At 46.3% G+C, this 22,871-nt stretch overlaps 3 protein-coding genes across 3 annotated transcripts; all 3 read right to left on the bottom strand.

Moving 5' to 3' along the window:
* Window positions 1–37: 37 nt before the first annotated feature.
* Window positions 38–1,733, bottom strand: LOC6554306 (2-hydroxyacylsphingosine 1-beta-galactosyltransferase). Its single transcript, XM_001982094.3, has 2 exons — window positions 1,453–1,733; window positions 38–1,401 (listed from the first exon to the last, which is right to left on the bottom strand). The coding sequence occupies exons 1-2, from the start codon at window positions 1,712–1,714 to the stop codon at window positions 110–112; spliced, it is 1,554 nt and encodes a 517-aa protein (XP_001982130.3). The 5' UTR covers window positions 1,715–1,733; the 3' UTR covers window positions 38–109.
* Window positions 1,734–2,095: 362 nt separating this feature from the next.
* Window positions 2,096–3,999, bottom strand: LOC6554305 (2-hydroxyacylsphingosine 1-beta-galactosyltransferase). Its single transcript, XM_001982093.3, has 2 exons — window positions 3,557–3,999; window positions 2,096–3,497 (listed from the first exon to the last, which is right to left on the bottom strand). Exons 1-2 carry the CDS (start codon window positions 3,810–3,812, stop codon window positions 2,161–2,163), a joined length of 1,593 nt encoding a protein of 530 aa, XP_001982129.1. The 5' UTR covers window positions 3,813–3,999; the 3' UTR covers window positions 2,096–2,160.
* Window positions 4,000–20,636: 16,637 nt separating this feature from the next.
* Window positions 20,637–22,451, bottom strand: LOC6554304. The gene is made up of 2 exons (XM_001982092.3): window positions 22,269–22,451; window positions 20,637–22,070 (listed from the first exon to the last, which is right to left on the bottom strand). Exon 2 carries the CDS (start codon window positions 22,063–22,065, stop codon window positions 20,860–20,862), a length of 1,206 nt encoding a protein of 401 aa, XP_001982128.1. The 5' UTR covers window positions 22,066–22,070; window positions 22,269–22,451; the 3' UTR covers window positions 20,637–20,859.
* Window positions 22,452–22,871: the final 420 nt, after the last annotated feature.

Raw genomic sequence — 22,871 nt, 5'->3', positions numbered from 1 at the left:
TATAAACACAATGGGCAACGTGGTGTTATCTATTCACAACACTATAAATTGCCCTATATACAAATTATCGAGTCTGCAAATGCCGTGACTTTATTATGGATGCAATCGTCTAGGTCTGACGATTTTTCAGAAACAAGGTGTAAACCAAAAAGATCAGCGCTACAGCGACTAATCCAAATCGCAGGCTAAATGCTAAAATACTGTCTATTCTGTAGTATTCAAGCAATGGAACCTCCTCCAAGTTAAGGCGCATTCGAGTAATGTTCCGGTTCCGTAAGGCGTACTCCGTCCACCAAACAGCCGTATCCAACGGATTCATGGGCCGATCCTTGAAGAACTGCGACATTTCCTTGGCTTTCAGTGAATAACTCTGGTTTCCAAGCATGTATTTTATGGTTTCGGTTAGGATATCTTCGTTCAGAGAGTTGATATCAATGACTTCTGCCATTCCGGATAGCTGTCCCCAGCGCATATTACCGAATTGGTCAAAAAACATAGGTAGTCCCAGCATTGGAACTCCACTGTCCACCGCCTCAATCACACTCAGTAACCCTCCGTTTGTTATGAAAAGTCGGACATTTGGATGATTCAAAATCTGGCGCTGAGGGGTCTGTTCCATAACATATACATTGACCGATTTGTTGGGCATATCTAATAGTTCGTTCTTCCAAATAACTCTTTGCTTTAGCTTAGCAAACGTCTGCAGTAGCAGCTCCTGAATGTTTGCAGGGAGAAACTTAATCAGAATGTCGTTGCCCAGCGAGAAGTAAATGACTCCCTGTTCCGCCTCGTCCAGAAATTTCAGAAGCTTCGCATCACATAGTTCCGGGGGCTCGCTGAGATGAAGTCCTCCCACCTCGATAATGTTTGGTGCATTGGCTCTCACTTTACCCATGCTGTAGTGGCTGTTGATTAGCATCAGCGAGAATCTGGATCTTAACTCACTCATCTTTTGTGCGGAGTAGCCAAAGAACTTCTGAAATAGGTGTAGCTGAGCTGGTCGTAAGATCAAATATTCCACCAACTTTTCTTCCATTATATGAATCCAATTATATATTCGACTTAACAACGATGTTTCCAGGGAATAGCCAACCGGAGATATGGGCTCGTATATGGATGGGGCTGGATTTCCGGCCAATTCGTCGGTGTGCCAGTTAATCCGTATGCTGGATAATCCTATCAGGCTGGCATTGTAGTACTCAACCAGGCCATAAAGGGCGTCTAGATTAGCTGGTTCCATGATGATCAGGTCGAACCTCTCGTTTCTGTCATGCAGCATCCTTTGGACGCCAGGATCACTTAGAATATCGTGGGAGGCATTAAAAAGCGCTTTTGCCGTAAGTGCGCTCTCCGTCCATTTGTTAATCATAAAGTCAAGCACTTGGTCAAACTCAAGCATTTCTAAAAATAAAAGAAATAAATAAGCTTATAGACTTTACTGAAGTGACTAACCTTTTATGCACTCGTTGAGCTGAGCAACGCGTATATGTCGAATTCCCTCGATATCGTTTGGCATTTCATTCGGTGTGATTAGAGTCACATTGTGACCTCTCTTTGCCAATGTCCGAACCAAAGGCTGCATCACAAGATATGGCGAAATGTGGCGGTAGGGAAATATACCCAGGATGTGGGCTGCCTGAGCCAGATCCTGGCGAAGATCCTGTTGCAGGAGCAGGCAGAGGCAGATGGTCAGCCATAAATATCCTAGGCACATTTTCACGAACTCGGTTCGTTCATGTTGCAGCTCTGGCCACAAATGAGCGAATCCTATCGGTACTACGCGATACTTTTGAGAGCTCCACATTACTTACAATCAATAACAATCAAATGGCTTGATAACTTTGGATTGATGCATTTTAGAATTAATAGAAAGCTCTTTGCTTCTGACTCACGTGGGAGAGTATGAAAAAAAACCTCATTGCCTCACACTTAAAAATATTTTGTAATGCATCTTATTCAATTAAACCTGATTGATATTTCATAATTTTGTTAGGCATGTATAATACAATTAGATAAGATATGAATAAGATATTAAATGAGTGTATACATTGTATCTGTTGTAGATCTGTGGATCTGCCTTGTATTACCTTAAAAGCGAGATCTAGAAAGCGTGTACCTCAATTTACAATTGGAGTTGAAGCAATCTAGGATACCACTTCATCATCTCTCATTCGAAAGCACTGTTTCCATTTCTCGAAGTCTTCTGTGCATGCTGCGGTTTTTCTGGTACAATTTCCAGCCCAGAAAGATCAGCGATCCACAGACGCAGACCAAGCGAACTCCAAAGGTGAGTAAGCTGTCGAAGCTGTAGTATCGCATTATAGGAATCTCCTCCACATTGAGGCGCATGTGAGAAGTATCCCGATTTCGAAGAGCATACTCCGTCCACCAGATGGCAGTGTCCAGAGGACTCATTGGCCGATCCCTGAAAGACGCTGCCATTTGCTTAGCTCTCTCAGCATAGCTAGTATTTTCAAGAAGCGATTTAATAGTGTCCAAGAGAGTTTCTGCGTTCAAGTCGTTGGGGTCCAACACCTTAGCCATTCCGGCCAACTGCACTCGATGCATATTATTGAACTGGTCGAAGAACAGCGGCAGTCCCAGCATGGGCACTCCGTTGTCAATGGCCTCCATCACACTTTGCAAGCCGCCGTGAGAGATGAACAGCCGGAGATTGGGATGCGCGAGCACCATTCGCTGGGGCACTTTGTCCATCACATATATGTTTTCCGATTTGTTGGGCAGCACGGACAGCTCGTTCTTCCAAACCACCCTCTGTTTCAACTGCAAGAAGGCCTGCAGCAGTTGTTTCTGCATATTCTCCGGCAGATATTTCATCAGGATATCCTGGCCCATCGAGAAGTAGATGGCGCCGTGCTCCGCCTCGTCCAGATATTTCTGCAGTTCCGCACCACATGGCGCTGGGGGCTCGCTCAGATGCACTCCTGCTACCTCAATGATGTTGGGCACGTTGGCTCGCACCCTGCCCATGCTGAAGTGGCTATTAACAAGGATGACCGAGACTTTGGCCCGCAGCTCATCCAACTTCTCCGCCGGATAGCCGAAGAACTTTTTTAACAATCGCACCTGAGCGGGACGGTAAACAAGACGATCCAGGAGCTGCTCCTCGGTGATATAAATCCAGTTGAACCACCTACTTAGGAGCGAGCTATCAAGGGCAAACCCGATAGGTGAGACGGGTTCATATACACTTGGAGCCAGATTTCCCGCCAAGTAGTCGATATGCCAAGTCATGTGCATGCACGAAATTCCCAGAAGGGTGGCGTTGTAGTACTCAGCCAGTCCGTACAGTGCATCCAGGTGGCTAGCTTCCACCATGATCATATCGAACTTCTCACTTTTATCGCGCATCATCAACTGAACACCATTATCGCTCAGAATGGCATGGGAAACGTTGTAGAAAATCGTTGAGGCGAGAACGCCCTCCTTCCACTTGCAACCCAATGCGTCAACAAATTGGTCGTTATCCAGTAGATCTGCAGGAAAATCAATATTCAATGTATCTGTCTGTCGCACTGAATTTTGTAGTACTCACTCTGCATGAGCTGGTTCAGCGTGGGCACTCGTAGGTGACGTACTCCGTCTATTTCGGGCGGATAACCAGCGGGTGTGACCATCGTTACCTTGTGACCCCGCTCCACCAGCGCCCTCATCAAAGGTCGCACCATCTGAAAGGGGGAGGGAATGCGGTACGGGAACACGCCCAGGATACTGGCCGCTTCACCCAAGTCCAGGTAAGGATTCAGGTGCAAAAGCAGACCAAGGGCCAGCCAAGCACAGCCGCTGCGCATTTTTACGCTGCTAGTCCGCTCATTTCAGAGCTCTGTGCTGAACTAAACGCAATCTTATCTGAACTTCACCGATCAACCGCAAAAGTTCCAGTTCGTCGGAGCAAAAGCTATAAAATTTGTTGATAGCTCATGTGTTTATGAGTTTTGGAACTGATAGCTCATGCTGATTCTCGTTGGTTGCGGATAAAGCGTCGGCTTTGGCGCCATCAGGGAAATTTTATTCAAAGCCATCCCCTATGCGTATAGTGTGCTCTCTTTCTATCGACGCTGTAGTCATCTCCCTCTGATACCACCCCAATCCGCATGCGCTAAGTTGGCCATCTAGTGGGGTTTTTTTCAATTGCTAATAGGGGGAGTATTTTGTTTTTTAAATTTTAGCCAGAGGGCGGCACATCTACACTTTTGTGTTCGGTGTTTTCCATACTTTTGGCCACAATTATAGGCAAGATTGAGTGCTGTCCCATAAATGAGTGAGGTGAAATCATACGTTTAGGGAACACTTATGAGGGAAAGAACCATTCCAATTATACTTTTTTTTTTTTTTTTTTTTTTTATTGTAGTTTATTAAGATATACAGGATAGCTATGAACCCTTTTATTACCTTATTTTCTATTGTTTCTGCCAATTGGCGCTCCGGCTATAGGGAATATTTAATATAGCTTTTTCTATTTTGGTCTAATACTCTCATGTTGTTTTATAATTAATATTTAGCTATTAAGCTATTGTTATCTTAGCACTAAGTCTCTTGGTTGACGTCTTTTGATCCTCTGCCTCGGTCGAGTAATGGTGAGATCATTAGCGAGACGATTCCTGTGGTTCATCAGTCTTGAGTTGTACCGACTGGAGTGGAAGTTGATTTGTTGTAGTACCGTAACTAGTTTTAGGTCCCTATGTAGCACGCTATTTCGAATGTACCACTCACAGCCTGTAATTAGTCTCGCTATTTTGTTCTGGGCCACCTGAATATTTTTGATTTGGCTATCTCTTGCTATCCCCCAGATTTGGCAACCATATTGCCAGATGGGAGCAATGACCTGCTTGTATAGGGTGAGCTTATTTCGGGTGGAGAGTTTACTGTTGCTTCTTAGGAGCCACCAGTGCTTTGTCACAGCTGCTCTCACCCTTGTTTTGATGGCTGCTATGTGGGGAGCAAATGTGAGCCGGCGGTCTAATGTTATGCCAAGATATTTGGCCGTACTACACTGCTGTACCATCTCCTCACCTAGTTGAACAGCAGGTGGTGTTTTCCTCCTTAGTGAGAAGCACACGTTAGCTGACTTTTGACCATTTATGCCAATATTCCATCTTCTTGCCCATTGCTCGTACCTGTCAGCGTACTCTTGTAGGCCGTCTGCTGCTTCATATTCGCAGGATGATCTGTAAGTAACACAGACGTCATCGGCGAAATTCCAATTATACTAATAACTATTACAACTTTCTTGCTAGCTTAAATAGCTTTAGTAGTATGAATAGTTTTTAGGCAGCCCGAAAGTATATGGCATAATAGCAATATGCGCGACAAGTTAACAGTTTTTGCTGCATACTTACAGCCTGCAAATGGGAGATGCCCAATTGTGTGGGCAGAGTAAATCAACGCAAATGGAATAAAATATTTAAAATAAATGATCATATTGTAAGAACGCAGTGGCCAGCCTGCCGTTCACGTGACCCCGCAAGAATGTCGGAAAATGCAGCATTTAACCTTTTACGGCACCCGCAGGTGAAGGTGTAAAATGCCATCGCTCCACATTTCGCCGAACGCAGTCTATGGCCTCGTAAATGCAACTGTGCGTTTTATATTTTGACTATAACTCAAAGTGCATTTCAACGGTGCCTCTATTTGCATCCTGCACCCGTGCGGCAGGCTCCGATTGGGCTGCTGTGGGTGGTGGTGGGTGGTGGGTGGTGGGTGTTGGTGGGTGAGTTTATGTGGACGACGGCGCCGTTTAAACATGCATGAGCTGCATGAACGGGAGTCTAGAATGATGAAGTGGGAACTGAATGCAGTGCGACGGGGGTATGCGGTCCAATCAAGGATTCGGGGGAGTTTGGGTGTAGGGGGGTTCGAGGGTTGGCAGCCCAAATTAACTTAACACTCATAAATCAGCGTTAACGGCGACCGCAAAAAGCGTTGCATAAAAAATGGTTATGGCTCCGCTTTTCGGGTCTCCTTTTTTGGAGTGGTTGTCCCTTTGACGGCTGCCGCCGTGCATTGCAAAATGGGATCAGAGTGGCAACAATGCATCGTTGCATTCCAAATAAACAATTCTCGTAAAATGCTACCGTTTGCATTGCTGAGTTGATGGCTGCAACAATTTTGAATAGGCATATCAGGCTGGAGCCATCGAGTTGATAGTCCAGCGGATAGTCCATGGATATATGCCAAAGTGGTTCTGTATCCGACTCAACGAGATTTTTCTGCCGGTTTCCGAGTGTCTAATTAATTAGAATTTGGCAATATTTCATGCTCGATACTACAGCTTCGATTCCCTGAACTACGGATTTCCATTTCCATTTTCTATTTGTTGGATATGCTGGGTACTTCTGTTGTAATGGCCGGCCATTCACTCCAGTTTGCCCAAAATTGCAGCCGTCAATTTTGGTAATTAAATTGTAGTGCTCAATTTGCCATCTCTTTAATCGACATCCAATCATCGATTCGAAGTAATTTAGATGGACTCCAGTTAGCGTTTTTGCGCCGCTACACTGTGCATACTTAATTGGGGGCGGGGCAAAAAGTGTGTGTGTAAAAAGGGCTTCAATTGCAGCGGAATGCATAATAAATAAGTGCTGTGACAGGCGTGTAAACGCTTCCGACGGAAATGTAAATGATATCAATGCGGCAACTCGAGCTGGCAATATTTATGCACTTTTGATTCGGACCGCGGCGCACTAAATCACAATTTGCCGCCAACTGGCGATGACAAAAGCGGGGTTGTCGACTTGCCGACTTGCCGACTTGCCAACTTGCCTTGTCCTTGGGAAAAGCAACCGCAGCAGCAGCTGGCGTCGCATTTTTTTAAAGGACCTCCGACTTGACGACTCAGTCTTTTTCTCGCCTTTTTGCCTCGTTAAATATTGGATGTAATTTATGCGACCAGACGCAGCCGGAAGCGGAAACGAAAGCGGAAGCTGTCTAATTATTCAACGGCAGTTGGTTAATAGAGCGTCTTGGCCAGCCATCCTCCCTCTTCTCTGTGACTTGTTGCCGTATTTGGTGGGCTTACGGACTGATCCTTTGGCCAACTGCACCGTGACGCGGCTGCTTTTAATTATCTTAATGTTGCCACACGGCGTATGCGCAATATTGACTTTTGACGGCGTGCAAATGCCTGTTGTCCTCGCACGCTAGGTGATAGGATATAAAGGAGCCGGAATAAGGGCTCGCTGTCACATTGCATCAAGCGCAAAACAATAAAACGCTCGCCAAGCCCGCCCGGCAGGTGTCGCTGCCGTGATAATGTCAACAGCGGAAACAATAAAAGCCGCAGTTCTCTTTCGAGTTGGCTGCGGGCCCAGCACGGCAAGAAGACATCTGGAGGATGTGCCCAAGTGGGAGTGCCTTCTCCAGATGAAGATAGCAGCTGACGGGGCCGGAAAGGTGGGTAGTCCTTAATGTGTCGTTCTCCTTTTCCGGTTTCTTCTTTTTCACGGAATATGACACAGAGAAAACACAACGCCACACTTTCATGCACCTTCTTTCGATAATCTTAAGGAAAATATTAAGGAAAAAATACCTCTTTTATCTATTTCTTGTACTCTTAAGCGTTTTTTATCTTTACCACAAGAAGTATGGTTCAGGATGTGTTCAAAAATGTGTTACTTAAGCAAGCACTTTAAGGGTGAATGACTTAATACAAGTTCACTTGCAAAAACTATATGATTGATTAATTTGTGCAAATTTTTTTCTGTGGAATTAGCCAGCTGTTAACTTGATAATCCTATGAAGCCAATGCCATTTGGACGACCCCACCTATAGAAACAGCAAATGTTTGCCATTGGTTTTCATTTCCGCTTGGGTCCAAAAGTTGTCAAAGGGTTTGGGATCCTAAGCGTAAAGTTGGCCGAAACGAAGCCTGTTCTGGCCCACATAAATTGCCAGCTGCTGCTGGCAGCCACTTCACACGCCGCTGACAAGCTTCAGACTCAATAAATAACGTTCGCCGGCGGGCTGTCTGTCGGTGGTTTTTTCCATCGGTTTAGTGGAGCCTGCTTCATGGTCCTGGTGCTGCTTCATAAATTGATGCTGGCACTGGGGCTCGGACCGCACGGCCACACGGCCTTGAACCACCGAACGGGCATTTTCCAGCTTTCCTCTCGAGTGTGGCCAATGCAACTTTAGTTTGGGCTTCTGATTGTGTATTTGCCTTTGCTTTGCATTGTGTTGTGTTGTGTTGTGTTCTGCGGTTGGCCGCAAAGTTCCGCTGCCTTTCCCCTTTCCCATTTCCACTTTCCACTCGACCCGAGAAATTAAAATTTATATGTCAAGCAGGCACGGCTGAAAGTTGCGCACCAACTTTGTGGCAGGCAACTTTTGTGCCACATTGAGCGCAATAATGCAAACAATAACAATATTACGACAGCAGCAGGAGCACTTCCTCCCGCGCTGCAGGATAATGCAAACTAATGCCGAGTTGGCCGCATAAAGGTCGCTGGATGAGCTTGTGGCTCCGTTGGCTCCAGTGGCTCCAGTGGCTCCAGTGGCTCGTTTTGTTGCCATTATTGTTATTGGACAAGCGAAATGCAAACGCAAATGCCAGTGCAATTCTCAATGGCCTTAAAGTGTCAGCTGCGGTGCTGCTCTTTGTCCTCGTTTCTGGCCTGCGAGGACTCTAATTGCCGGCTACAAATTCCAATTAGCCGCCCCGAAATCTCCGGCCTGCGAATCGGATGCAATGCACTCGGCATTCAGTCCATTCGGCTGGTCGACTTTTATGAGCATAAGCGAGGCCAATAAAGCGCTCAACCTCATGCGATTATCGCCTCTGCTTCCCCAAACTGCCGGCTGCAAAGCCGCCGAAAACAGAGAAATTGGCCAAAACATCCAAGGCAGCAACAAACAGGCAAAAACGGCCAAAAACAGCCAGAGGAGCTGTGAGCTCTCGACTGCAATTGCAACTCTCCTGCTCTCCTGCTTTCCTGCTTTTCCGAGGGGTCCTTGCCAGCTTTTAAGCGTTCAAATATTTATAAAGCAAAAAATGTTATGTTGACGCGCTGGCGGCCACTTTCAGCTTTTTGGGGGTCTGCAGCTCGGGCGGAACCGACGAAATGGAGTTCAAGTTAAGTGCCAAGAATTAAATGAAATGTGGGGCGATGCAGGCCATTAACAGAAGTCCCGGCCACTTCAAAACCAGTTCACCTAGGAGTTATCACTAGTGACACCCAATCCAGTGGCTCATGGCTGTCAAAAACATGCCCCATAAGTTTCACTTTCGTCTGGCTGTTTGTTTATTTTGCGTGCTTACGGATATTTAAGGTTGGAATGCAAGCTGATTTTATAAAATATGCATTTTGTTGTATACTAATTATTACAGTTTTGGAAAATCTTGCACTGCTGCAATGAGAGGAAAACCGGCATCCCATAAATCTTGAATGTGCTTCCCGTTGGAGTGAAATGTTCAATGTAGCACATAATTATTTATTTCAATTCACTGATGCACCCCTTTCGCTCAATAGCCATGGAATGTCATGTCTAGACGCACGCATTGTTATAAATTGTAATCAACAGCACCATTTATAATTCCTCAGTGCAGCCGCAAAAGCCGAAAGCCCTTCGAAAGAGCTCCTTGAAGCGCCAACAAAGCGGCCATGCATTCTAAATATTGCGCATACGCCGCGTTGTGCATGCACACACAAATGGCAGCGGGATGGGGGAAAGCTGGGAGCCGAGAACTGGTAGCTGGTGGCTGGTGGCTGGAAACTGGTGGCTGAGAAGCAGAAAGCCAAAGGAATATGTGGACTTTAACTAACTGACTATGACTGCAGGCAGTGTCAGCGTTGCGTTGCGGCATTAAGACCTCAGCTGAAATGATTACATGCCTGTTTAGATTTGTCAGTGGAGCATAGAGCCTTTCGGAGCTCCTGGGTAGTGCGGTGTGTGGAATGGGGAATAGGGAATGGGGAACGGGAATCGCCGCTGGCAGCCAGCTCATGTATCTCGCAGTTGATAAATGATCAAATTAAGCCTGGCATACAGCCGACCTACATGGCAAGAAGACGGGAAAGCAGCTGCTTTAAACTTCAGCTCAGCGTTGTCTTGCCACAACAGAACACAACACAACACTTTCGCTGGGGCCAACAAAGAAATTGTGTATGAAAGACTTGGACGGTTTTTCTTTCGCCCCCTCCCTGCCCGCCATCGCTCACTGGATTTTTCCTGCTTGGCATGCACCGCTCGTCTTCTACTTTTGCTGCTGCTGCAACCTGCTTTACTTTTGCGGCATCTTGCTGCTACTGTTCACTACTTTATGCGGCTGCTGTGAGCACAGGGGCTGGGTTTTGTGGCACAGTACACACACACACTGGCAGAGATAAAATAACACGCTTCATGCTGCCTGGCACTAAACTATTTGGAAAAATCGGGCACGTTTTCATTTAGCTGAGTGCACGCGGCTGCCACAGTTGCAAGCCGTCCAAGTGGAAGGCCATGCTGCCAGGCAGCCAACAGATGCAAATGCAAGTTATCGAGATTTATGGTGAATATTTTGGGCCTGCATGTGCAATAGCCGCACATAAATATCCATTTTCGGAGCTCGTCTGCCTTTGTGCCCAGTGCCAAGTGTTTGGGAGGCACATTAGCCAGGATAATGAACGGCCGAGCCTTGACCCTGACTAAGTGGACTTTGTCTCCGATTTGATTGTCCTACTGGAATCCAGCACAATGTAGGTCAGCATTTTGGCCTGCTCAGCAGCACCTCCTGGCAAACTAATTGCAATAATTGAGCTGAGCTGGTAGTTTTAATCACCGACATTGTCTATGGGTAAACAAGGACCTTTGGGAGTGACATGTCGCAGACAAATAATTGCAATTGAAACATGTCTCTGGATATAACATATATTATGGCATTATTTAGCAAACCTCTATCGATTTCCACATTTGTGCCCAAATGAGTCTAATTGAATTTGCGGCCATTGGTTGAGCATAAGCGCTCTAGATTGAATAGTTTCGGCCAACTTTGGTCGTGATTAATTCAATGAAGTTCTTCCATTTGTCATTTAGTGCTGGCAAAATTTGAATAAATAATTTGGCCTTTTTTGTATGCCGTTTGTTAGCGAAAATGTTTCATTTTCCACGGCCAGAGTTGTGAATAAAGTCAGTGCCACAGCGCAAAACAAGCATCTAACATATCTCCTCCTCGATGAATGGGCGTGTGTGCAAGTGTGCGGTTGTTTGGTGAGTTGGTGGACGTGTGTATCCTGCGGTTCCCTGAAAATATGAGCTAACTGCCTGCTGCTGAATTTATTTGCGGTTCTGCAGCAGCAGGAGCAGGAGGAGCCCTGCTCGTCTTTATGCCATCCATGTGTTGCGGAATGGAACAGCTCCTTTTGGCCACTGCCGTTGACAGTTGGTTGGCATTTGTGCCGCAACAGAGGCAGTTGAAAAATGCACTGAATTTCATTTTACACACTTGCTGGTGCAAATTTAATTCTTCCCAGCGCAGCCCCCCTTTCATTCCATTTCACGCCCTATTAGCCTAGTCGCGGGCCGGAAAGTGGCGCATTATGAAAGCAATTTTGGGTTGCAAGTTTCGAGTTGCCTCGATTTCTGTTAACAAAACTTTGCCAGATGGCTGAAAAGTTTACGCGCCAGCGCCTAGCAACCAACTAATTGCATTTTCCCAGATGCAAGAGGTGCGTTCAACGATACCTTGTCACATATACTCGCAAAACCATCAATCATATCTGGGATTTTTACTAACACTTTAGAGCCAAATAAGGCTTTTTTGTTGCGATTTAATTATGCACACGTTGAACCAAACACGCAAACTCCCTCAAGCGCATTACGTGTGTCTGGCACGCCCCTTTTGACAGCGAATTTAAAATGCAAATTCGCATAATGGCGCATATCATAAACATACCTAACCGCACTTTGACATGTGTAACATTTCGACCGCAAGCTCGCCCCTTTGCCAAAACGAACAAACATTCGCATCCTGCGACACCTGGCTGCCACTGATTCCATTCCGGCTGCATCGCATATTCCAAATGCTTTCACGGAGCGTATACGTCATATTTTCTCCATATTGCATCACAAGCCGAGCGATGGCTTAATTATGAAATGCAGCCTGGGCGATTTCACCCGATCGAAGATTGATGAGTCGGTGGTATCGAACTTGTAGGACCTTAGGTTTCATTAGGGCAAGAGCTCCGTCACGCCCACAATTAAAAGGCTTTAATCTCGTGTCGACACATATCTCCATTAAGGATTTATGGCCTGGCCATGTATCTGCCATTAGGCATTCCCTTTGTTCTCGGCCGAAACAAAGAATCTGGTCCGTGAGCTGCTTATCTGCCTGTTAGTCTGTTGATTCAGGCAGACCGTCTCCCTTTCTCCCTTTCTTTTGTCCTCCGGGCGGAGGCTCCGATGCTCTGAGACTCTGAGATTCTGAGTGTAAGAGCCGCATAATCCTTTCTGGCAATTAGATGGCAAATCAATGCCGCCTGTCAGCGCCTATCGGTCGAATCTCCGAGCCGCCAGACACGAGTTGAGTTAATTTGATTTATGCTCCGTTAATTGGACGCCCGCACCCGATTCGGCCAAAGTGCGAGGGCCAACAGTGTCGGTCCACAAGGAGTCGACATTAATCCACTAATAAAAGCATGAAGGTATTATGTTTAAGCACGCACATAAACACGTTCGCACACACACGAAGAGTCGGGGAGGAAAGAAATCTTGGGTGGGGTTTCAGTTCACTTCCCCACATGTCCTTGCCCCTGCTGCAGCATCAGCACGTCCTTGACTGAAAAACATTAAATATAATTAGAGTTGTGTTGCATCCCCTTAGCACGCAAACACACAAACACTCAGGCACAGCTAAGCTCACACAGGATGCTATCCTTAACAACAGTTGAACATTAGCTGGTGCTTATGACATGCCAGCATCCCCAGCAGTTTTCCTTGCACTTGCAGGCTGCCTTGCACTAAAAGAAATATACCCCTAATGTGTGTGGTAGTTATGAAACAATTAGTTTCATAAATATTAATTTGATCTTACAAATTCTTTTAGCACTTGCCGCTTTCAGAAATACAGAATCATTCGGAACAGGTTACTATTACCCTATACCAAACAAGGCAATTTAATCATTTTTTCCCAAGTGCCCTATATTTAATTTACTGGGAAAGTTCTCAATTTTTCTTTCCTTCTTCGGGTACTTGGGTACTTTGGCAGGAAAACGTTAGGGAATTATAAGCAGCCAGCTTGTTAGTCACACTCGTTTGGCTGCCAGCTCAATATACCATCAAATAGCTGGCCATCAACAAGTCAGCACATGGGGATCGAAAAAGGGGAGCTGCTGAAACAAAATCAATGAAAACAATTGGTGTTTCACCCAGGAGGAAAGCGTGCGACGACAACGACCAGGACTTGGTCCTTGCTACTCTGAAATGGAGGGGGCGGGACACAGATTGAATGACTGACAAATGCACTTATCTCCAAGCCAGTTGGCCGAAGCTTTTGGGGATTTGCATACGCAAGAGCCGGCAAGGAAATACACAATAACATGCACACTCGACAACAAGATCCCCGACAAGAACAACAAGTAATCGAACAAAATGAAATCGCAAAAAAGCCAAGTCCCCAAAGTCCTTCGCCCGAGTCCTTAAAATACATGAATAATAACGGCACTGTAAATCATCCTCTCCCGCTCCCTCTCCCGCGCTTGTCGCTGGAAAGTATGCAATGAATTTCGAGTGATTGAATTTTGTTTGATTAGAGAATAAGCAAACGTTTGTAGTCAAGCGGACAATATGCCCGCTCCCGGCCACATTGTGCACTCTTCCTTATTGTGCGTAGGAACCCACACGAACACACACCACACACGACATCGGCGGACATAAATAAATGTATGGCAAAATAATAATAGCTCTCGTTGCGAGCATAGAAATCTTGCACATAATAAACAACTGCAGTCACTACGGCACTCGAGGCTCCCAAGTCAGTAGTCCCCAGTGCGCATTCCGGACGAGAGGGGCCTTCCGTACTGCCATACTTCCATACTTTTTAATAAAAGCAAAATGACCGCAAGAGCTCTGGGGAATTGTTGGTTATATTAAAGCAGGCAAAGGGCAGAATTTCCCAAGTACACATTGAAACAGCCCGCGGGTGGCTCGGCCCAGCAAAGAGGCAGAGCTCGAGAAAAAATACAATAAAAATTACTCAACCGAATGCATCATAATGTTTATGTCAAAAATGAACAACAGCATGAAAGGGCCTTGGCCAAGTCCAAGGAGTTCAGCACAGCCAGCTGGCCGGATGGGGCCAAGATGCATTTCCTGTCCCCAGGCGCAGCTCTTTGTTCCAGGGCGCTTCTCCTCCTCGCAAAGTAAGGGATACAGCTGCAGCCAAGAAATACACTGCCATCTAAATTGATTACGGGCCAGGTATGTGAGGGAAATGAAAACTTTGGAATCAAAGCCACCTTAAGGCACCTTGTGGCAGCCACAATTAAAGCTGGCCTGCAGCCTACAGTCATTCCGGCTAAATCCCTGCCACCCCTCCCGCCCGTTTAAGCCACCTTGAATATTATGTTGCACCCGATGGCTCTGGACTGCCAACGGCAGTGGATTCGGTCTTGGGTCGGGGAAACGCACAGCTTTTAGCTGCTAAAAACGGCATCACATAATTATGAGGTCTCGCTTGCTGGGCAACTTGTTCTTCGACGGATATGGTAGAGGCAGTGATTGATGTGGAAATGTGCAGGTGAAACTGGTGAGCTTGGCATGGGAGCAAGGCATTGATACTAGCCAAATGGGTAGTTGAAAAATATAAGCTCCAAAATGGTATATTAAAATAGAGAACGTTCTGGCTGAGCATTGCGACAAGGACGTCTGATTTTAGTTTTTACCCCCGAGGCTTGATGGGATTACTGGGTATTAAGCAGTGCAAGTAGGGAATTAAGCCCTGGAACGTTTGCCATTAGGCAACCTGCGCGACAAGCATCATCTCCAACCACCCTGCTGGCCACCAAGTGTCATAGAGAAGTGTACTAAAAACAGAGAAAAAACACATTTGGAGCGGCATTGCCGTGCTGTGTATTATTCCAGTGTTTTTTCATTTCCTACTCCGGCAAAACGCCGCAAAGCGCCCAAGAGCGCACTTCATTCACACTCGATGCGTACTGCCACTGGCTGGGGCGACAGTTGCCTTTACAGGTGGGCTATGCTGGGAAAAAAAGAGAAGAGCTGGAAATGGGTGGCAAAAAAAAAATGGCTGAAATGAAACGACTTCACTCCACTCCAGGCCGACAGCCACGGTGCTGTTTTCATGGCAAAATATTTACGATTTGGCATGTAAAGTGGCGTTTCTTGTGCACTTTTCCGGCAAATTCACACCGCCCAGCCTGAAGGGGCCTCGGATTTAAAAGCCACCCAGCTTTCCACGCCCGGCCTTTGTTTGCGCTGCAATCCTTTTAATGCTCCCCGTCAAGTGTTTGCCTTTGTTTGCCTTTGCCGGCGATATTTTTTGTGGTCCGACCCTTGGCGTTGATTAAAATACTCGATTTGGTCCATTTGCCTGATTGCACTGATCGCGGATCACAGCAATCATATTTATTTCCATCAAAAATGCAGCAACCCCATCCAGGGCGGTGTCTTGCACGGGTCTCACTGGGGCACATTTTTGCTCCCCAGTTGTCCTTGAGCCTTCGCTGTCGAGTGTCCTGGTCATGCCACGCCCCCAGTCCCACAACGCCCGCCTGTCAATTTGTCCTTTCATTTTTCTTTTGCCGCTTATTTCCTGGCGCTGCCGTTGAATGCATTTTTAATTGGCTTCAAATTTCCGCCCGAGCCTCTGAGTAAGACGAGGCACAAAGAGGAGCAAAATGAAATTGAGTTTTATTATTAAGCGCTCGGGTGTAGCGGGCAATAAGCTCTGGAATTGATTGTAAAACTTAAGCGTCCAATAAAACGTTCAACTTGATACCCCTGCCCCTTTTTAAGCTTACTTTTATGCCACTACTGTGAAGCAGATTCAAGCACATTCGTTTTGTAAAAATATATTTTATTTATTAACCAAAAGTGTCTTATTTCTTGAGCATATTTCCAATATTTTTTCACTTGATTGCCAGCGAATTGGCCACAAGACTATCAAAACAGCGATGAAATCACTTCTTTGCACCTTGCTCTCCTCTTTCTCATAATTCAGACCACAATTCCCTGACCTGGTCAGCCAAACTTTTCCGGACGCTGGGAAATCTTTCAACTATGTCTGGCGCTGGGAAAGTGCTGGCCATTTCTCTCTTTCACCAAGTCTTAAAATCGCACTTTGAGCCACTTTGGTAGCGTTTATTGATTTCAATGATGACCCCAAATTGCGGCAATGAAAGTTGGCCATTCCAGGTGGGCGGAAATGAGTGGGGGCTGATGAAGAGCAAGGTGAAAACGAGTCGAAGGCCTTGACACTTTGCGAGAGCTTGGCATAGTATTTAATTAAAATGAGACGCCTTGGGTGCGATGCGCAAATATACAGTATCTAGATATAAGTAAATATATGCAGGAAGTTCACTTAATCCATCTGCACTTCTGGGGAATACCTTTCGCCGCTGCATTTTGCGGCAATAAATTCAAAGCCAACTGCGTGTGATGCTCAACAAACTGGTAACTAACATGCACACACACACGTGTGAAAGGGGTCGATATGCACACTCACACAGCGATGAAGGCAGCACTAGCCCAGAAACACTCATACGCAGTGTGGCCCAGTGCAGTGCTGATCTCTCCTGTGGGCTCCTCTGCACATTTTTGTTACCAAGATTTTAACTGTCAGCAAGTTGGGCGACTTAATTTGAATTTACGGCTCCGCCAGGGGCGCATCTCTCGCCTCTCTGTCGCACACTAGCCCCCCTCTCACTCGCTCTAGCTCACTCCCCGGGGGGCCTAGCTATTATTTTGCACAAACAGTATTAAATACTGGGTTCCAGTTGTGGTTCTGCTCCTGGTCCTGCTGCCATCTCTTTTCTGGTCTCCAGGTCGAGGTCTGTCCAAGTAAACCTGTGTTCGTGCCTGCTCCACGGCCCACTGGGTGTTTGGCTGTTTGGGTGTTCTGGTGTTTGGTTGTGCGTCCTGTGTGGGTGACAATAATATTCAAATTCCACTCTGTTGCAGTTCCACTGCCAACGTGCTGTGGGCGGTGGGTAATGGCCGCTGGGCGTGGCAATGACACTTTTACACTCCATATATCTGCCTAGGAAGTCGCCACTAGCCTGGTTACCCTTTCAAGTGCACTGCACGAAGTCTCTTAGCTATTTAACTCAATTCAAGAATTCAAAAAAAAAAAAAAAAAAAACATTAATAATAATGACAAACTGCCTATATAATTTAAGGTCTCCCACTTAAGAATGTATGCATCCTGAAGCAAAAACTGAAGCTATCACATCAGCGACACCTAACAATATATTGAAATAATATTTCCCTTTTATTTATTAAATTAATTTGAGTCCAGCAAGACCTTGCTAGCAGCCCATTTGAGTCATTTAAATAGCATTCTGTATCCAGGTCTAACCAAACCATTTACTTGCCCCTCAGCGATAAGTAAAGCCATTTCATTTGGCTTACAGTAAATACAAATATGTTTGGGGTGCATTTATAGCCGCGGCATGGGTTTCTGCGAGTGCATTTCTCAGCCCGCTTGCATTTTCATATTTATGTGTCTCCTGATAGCGCCGCTGCAGTCAAAAGTTTTTCTTCTAGCACTCGGCTCGTGTGCGCCTGTGTATATGCTAATACTTTAGCGCACATGGCAGGGCGCTATTATCGCGACTGCCACTTGGGCGTCGAACTTCCGTTTTGCTCTGCCCCACAATGGAGCTGGAGGATTGGAGGACTGGAGGATCTCCCGGCACTGAGCTCTCAGCACTGAGCCCTCAGCTCGATGGCAGCCCAGAAGCATTTGCAATTTCGGCTTGCATTCGAGAGCTCCAGTTTCAGTGCTCGCTCAGCTCAGTCTGAATGTTGTAAAATGAATTTTACTTCATTTTGATATGTTCTCCCAGCTGGTTTTAGCACCAGGCACATAAATACTGGGGGGATGTGTGGGGCGTTCAGTTTGTTTTGCCACTATCGCAATGATAATAAATTTTATTAATCTCGCAGTCGCCCACACGCGGACTGAAATGGATGGAGGAAGCTCCACAACCCGCCACCGACTGCTCCGCTGATCAAGTGTTCAACTAGTCGAAGGCATTTGTAAACGCGGTCGCCAACAAGAGCGAAGGATACGGGACGAAGAAGGCGTCCTGCCACTTATTTCCATTTACATTTTGTGGCAGCTGCCGCCGGAAGACACTGAATGCCGCTGCCGCTGCGGCAGCTGCAGTTGCAGTTGCCATTCCAGTTGCCATTCCAGTTGCGTTGGCGAATTTATTATGTAATTATTGCTGTGCATTCTAATTGTGTGCTACATTTATTTGGCTTTCACTCCCACGCTCGGGGGAGTTTTTTGCAAATTAGCTGAGTGCCAATTAGCGATGCTGAGAACTGCGAAAAACATGTTCCGATTATCACTTCAACGAAATTCGAGTGTCAATGCTGCACTTTCTTCATTGCCTCAATGGAACTTAATGGAATTTGAGCTATTACAGTTTTCATTTTCATTTTCCTGTACAAAAAATAGTAAAACTTTCACCAGCCTTTAATAATGACCTCATTCTGTTTCCATTAGCTCCGACTAACCCACTGCAACTTCAGTTACCAAGCTAATCAGCCCACTTTCAAAGCGGTCACCAGAAAATTAAGCCACCACCCGGAGCGCACCTAAGTCCCAGGGAAATCTGTGCTCTAAAAAGCAGAGTGAACTGTAGTGAACATATACATGTGGCTCCGGACCCAACTGGCTAATCAAAAATTTATTTAATTTCTTGGCCACTCAAAGGCTGGCCGCAGTGAAAGTGCGTCCGCACTCGGGCATTCTGATGTCCCCCTGTCCATGTCAGCATGGAAGGCATGGCATCCCCAAAGACAAGAGGCGGTGGCCAGTAAATGCCGGACATCAAATTTAATGATGTCAACCATGAGTCGCTGCGATGTCCATGTCCTGCGTTGCAAGTGAAGCAGCCATCTGAATGCGGGAAATGCAGTCTAAAAACCAACAAATGCCGGAAATGCGACGCTGCAGCTGCAGCTGCCGTTGCCGTTGCCGTTGCCATTGCGATTAAACTTTCCGCATTAAATATTTCGTCCGGACCAAACCGGCAACGAAGTTGGCTGCTGGTTGCAAGTGGAACTGGGACGACGGGCGGATGTTGCGGCTGCCTTTTTCGCCAAATCTAATTGCAAATTTCATGTAGCCTCGGCCTCGGTCTCCCTCGCGCCACGCCTCTCGTCGATGCGCCACGCCCACTCGACAACTATATAAACATTGTGGCCACTGGCAACTGGCAACTGGCGTTTTTTTTTCCTTCTTGTTCGCGCTTCCCGTATGGCTGCAGTAAATCATGAAATTTATTTAGCAACATGCGCGCGTCCAGAAGCGCCGCAAAAAGCCGGCTAAATAAATTGCACAAATGCTGTCCGCACTTCGAGTGGCAGTGGAGGCCATGGCAACTTCCTTTTGACCGCTCCCGGCTCCCGGCCCTCCCGGGGCGAAGTGTCATTAATTTTGATGTGTTTTTAATTCGGTTTTGTTGGGAAAACCCATTGACAAAGGCTCGAAAGAGCACACGCCTCAGAGAACTGGTGCGGGAGAACGAGTGCCGCATGGAAATGCTGTTTGGGATTTAATTAAAACTAATGAAAACTTTTGTGCCCACCCACCACCACCACCACCATTTGTTCACCCTCTGCAGCCAAAACCGGCAGTCAATCTTGCAATTTCTGGCCAACGACAAATGACAGGAGGCAGGCAGGTTTTTAAGGTCCTGCAGCAGGACGCCTGCCAACTGCCAACTGGCACAAGCCAAGCCAAGCCAAGCCGAGCACTTGGCCAACATTTCCACAATCCAAAATCCAGCCGAAAGAGGGAAAGACTTCTCAGGGGCGGCACGGACTTCAGATTCGACCTCCGGGCGCATTGACAGAAGAAAGTTGAAAACACTTTGGCCACAATTGTGCAAACCGAACAAAATGAGCTGCAACCACGCACTCGAGGCCAACTCGGAAATGAGCAATGAAAGTGCGTGGCCATGCAATTAGACAACTCCTCCAGGATGTGGCCATGATGCAACTTTTATGCCGGGAAGCACTCCTGAAAGGTGAACGAGTTTAGATTGGAGCATTCTTTCCGCTTGAATATGATTATGATTAAATCGGCTTAATTACAACATAATAAATTGAAATACCAGTGTAATTGAAAATGTAAGTGCCGATAGCAACTACATAATTATTGTGCGTTTTGTGATGAATTTAAAATGGCACATAAATAATTGAAACCACTTGTTTATTTGCACTGAATAAAGAAAAAACAAATATGGTTGGCGTTGCGAAATTCAATGGGCTTATCATAAAATATAAATAAAATGGGATCGAACGCAGCATATTGATCTTATAAAATGGGTTTCAGACTTGCAATTTCATTAATTGACCCCAGCGGAAATAAATCCATGCGGCCATTAATAACCGAAGTGTAGGTTATATTTTAATTAATGGTTTATAAAAATATAATTGTTTTATATCACAGAGTATTTTATATTAAAGCCTGCACTCCTTAAATCATTTTCTATGCGTTGGTAGACTTGTCCGTTCCTTAGATTATGGCAACTGATATATTATTTGGCAACATTTGAATTTTTAACATTGACATTCCATAATGTACGGCTGTTCTTAACTCACTATATAACTATTTTTTGCTAGAAATTAAATGCCTTCAAATGATTTATGGAGCTGTTGCCAACCGACCTAGTTTTTCTTCCTGCCATGACAAAATCTCACCGGGGTAGAAACCCTTAGATGGGAACAGGGCCTCTTGCGCGAAAAAGCTGGTTTGATCCTGGAGGCTGGCGTTTCGTGAAGGGACCTCGGCCCAAGGGAGCTTCCATCGATACATTGTGTGCTGGTGGACAACTGGGAAGCTTCTGCTAGTATTCCATTACCAGGGGATAAAATGTTGATCAGTGGAGCGTGTGAGCTCTTCAGATTTTCGGCATGCACCTTCTTTACTTCGTGGGACTTCAGTTTTGTAATTGCATAAACAGAACAATTGGAGGCATGTCCATCTGGCTTGATGGTCACCATGTAGGAATAAGAGGAGCCCTTGTCCAGGACTTTAGTGCCCTCGTGTTGGAGCTGCAGCTGCACGAGGAGATCGCCAATCTGGCTGAAAATCTTGTCAGCCTCTGAAATAACTCTCTCGTTTTTTCCCCCCTTGCAAGTTAATGGCAAATTTTCCTTTTGGCTCACTGCTGGGCCAGTGGAAACCTCAGGATGGCCCAACTTTTCATCCTTTTTGCGTTTAATTTCGAAGGTGCCCTGCCGGCGGAGGGCTGGAAGGGGAATCAAGCTTGTGCCATTTACCTGTGGAGCCGATTCTGCTGACCCACTTTTATAGTGCACATTTTTGCGCTGCTCCAGCTTGCAGCGCATCTGGCCCATTCTGGCCATAGTCTGAAGCAATAGTTGGCTGTCTTCTATTGTCATGTCGGACAGGGACTTGAACTGGGGATTAGTGGTGTTGGCAACGCTAATGGAGGCATCTGGCTCCTCGCCCTCCACTCCAGCAATGCGAAGGCTCTCCAGATCCTCCCTGAAGCGGCGCTCATCCTCTGCATCTTTCTGTTTAGCCAATGCCTGTGAACTTAGGTTAATGGGCATATCTAATTCTGGAGGTGGTTCTATGTCCTCTAGCAGGGGGAAACAGTTACTCTCTATATCTGCCTGGACCTTTTTCATCCGCTCCCTTTCGATTTGGCTTAGGACTTTTTCCAGCTCCGAACGATCTCTAGATGCCGCACAGTCCACTAGGATAAATGGTGCAGCCTGATCATCTTCCCCATGGGACTGGGCATCCACGTTCAGTTGGACTCCCTGCGAGTTGACGATTCTCGATGGTTCGGGTTGTTCAAGTTTTGTTGTCGCATCTCTACGGCTCTTCTTCCTTTCCTTCATGACGGCTGAAAAAAGAAAAACAATATTGATTTTCCTGTTAAAAACTAAATTTGAACCATATATTTATACCACCTAATTCACCACTTTCATATGCGTAACTCAACAAAAAACTCACGTCAAATTAGCCGCGTCAATCGCATTGTGCTGCACTTGATTGCGGCCAAGTTGGCAAAGCCGTGATTAGGCCAACAAGAAGCACTCACCTGGTCGCCAGCAACTCGATGCTGCCGCTCCCACGGTTGTTGTTTCGCTGTTGGCTCGGCAGCAAACAGAAATTTAAATCCCTCAAAAGTACTCGGCGAAGAAAAACGAAATTGAAAAGGATAAAAGTTCTGCGTGCCCCGGAATCAACAGGGACGAGCCTTCAGCCCCTGATCCAGCACCTGCTCCTGCTCCTGCTCCTGCTCCTGATTCCTGCTCCTGAATCCTGCTCCTGCTCCTGCCCTGGCTCCTGGGCACTTGTAGCTGCCTGTGGCCAAAAAAGCGTAGGATGGTCGGTGGGGGCGTCGGCGGACAGGAACACAATCCGTAAACCAAAACTTTATTTTGTGCTGATAAAAACTTAAATGTTGCTGCCGCTGCCACGCAATCGTAAATGTTTGATATCCCCAAAGGTTAACAATTTCCGTTGCCGCTTGGCTCTGCTTTGCTTTAGCCCAAGTTAGTTTTCTTTATTTTGTTTGCCAAGAATTTTGCGGTTGGCCAACCGAACCGCACACACACACACACACACCAACCTCCTGCTGATGTGGGAGTGTCTTTGGGCTGTCTGTTCGACTGCTGGGAATGGCTCTTGGTTGTGTCTA

This window comes from Drosophila erecta, unplaced genomic scaffold (genome assembly GCF_003286155.1).
Source record: "Drosophila erecta strain 14021-0224.00,06,07 unplaced genomic scaffold, DereRS2 tig00000000-arrow-pilon, whole genome shotgun sequence".
NCBI lineage: Eukaryota > Metazoa > Arthropoda > Insecta > Diptera > Drosophilidae > Drosophila > Drosophila erecta.
The sequence above is the reverse complement of the archived record's forward strand: the minus strand, read 5'-3'. Positions and strand labels throughout refer to the sequence as shown.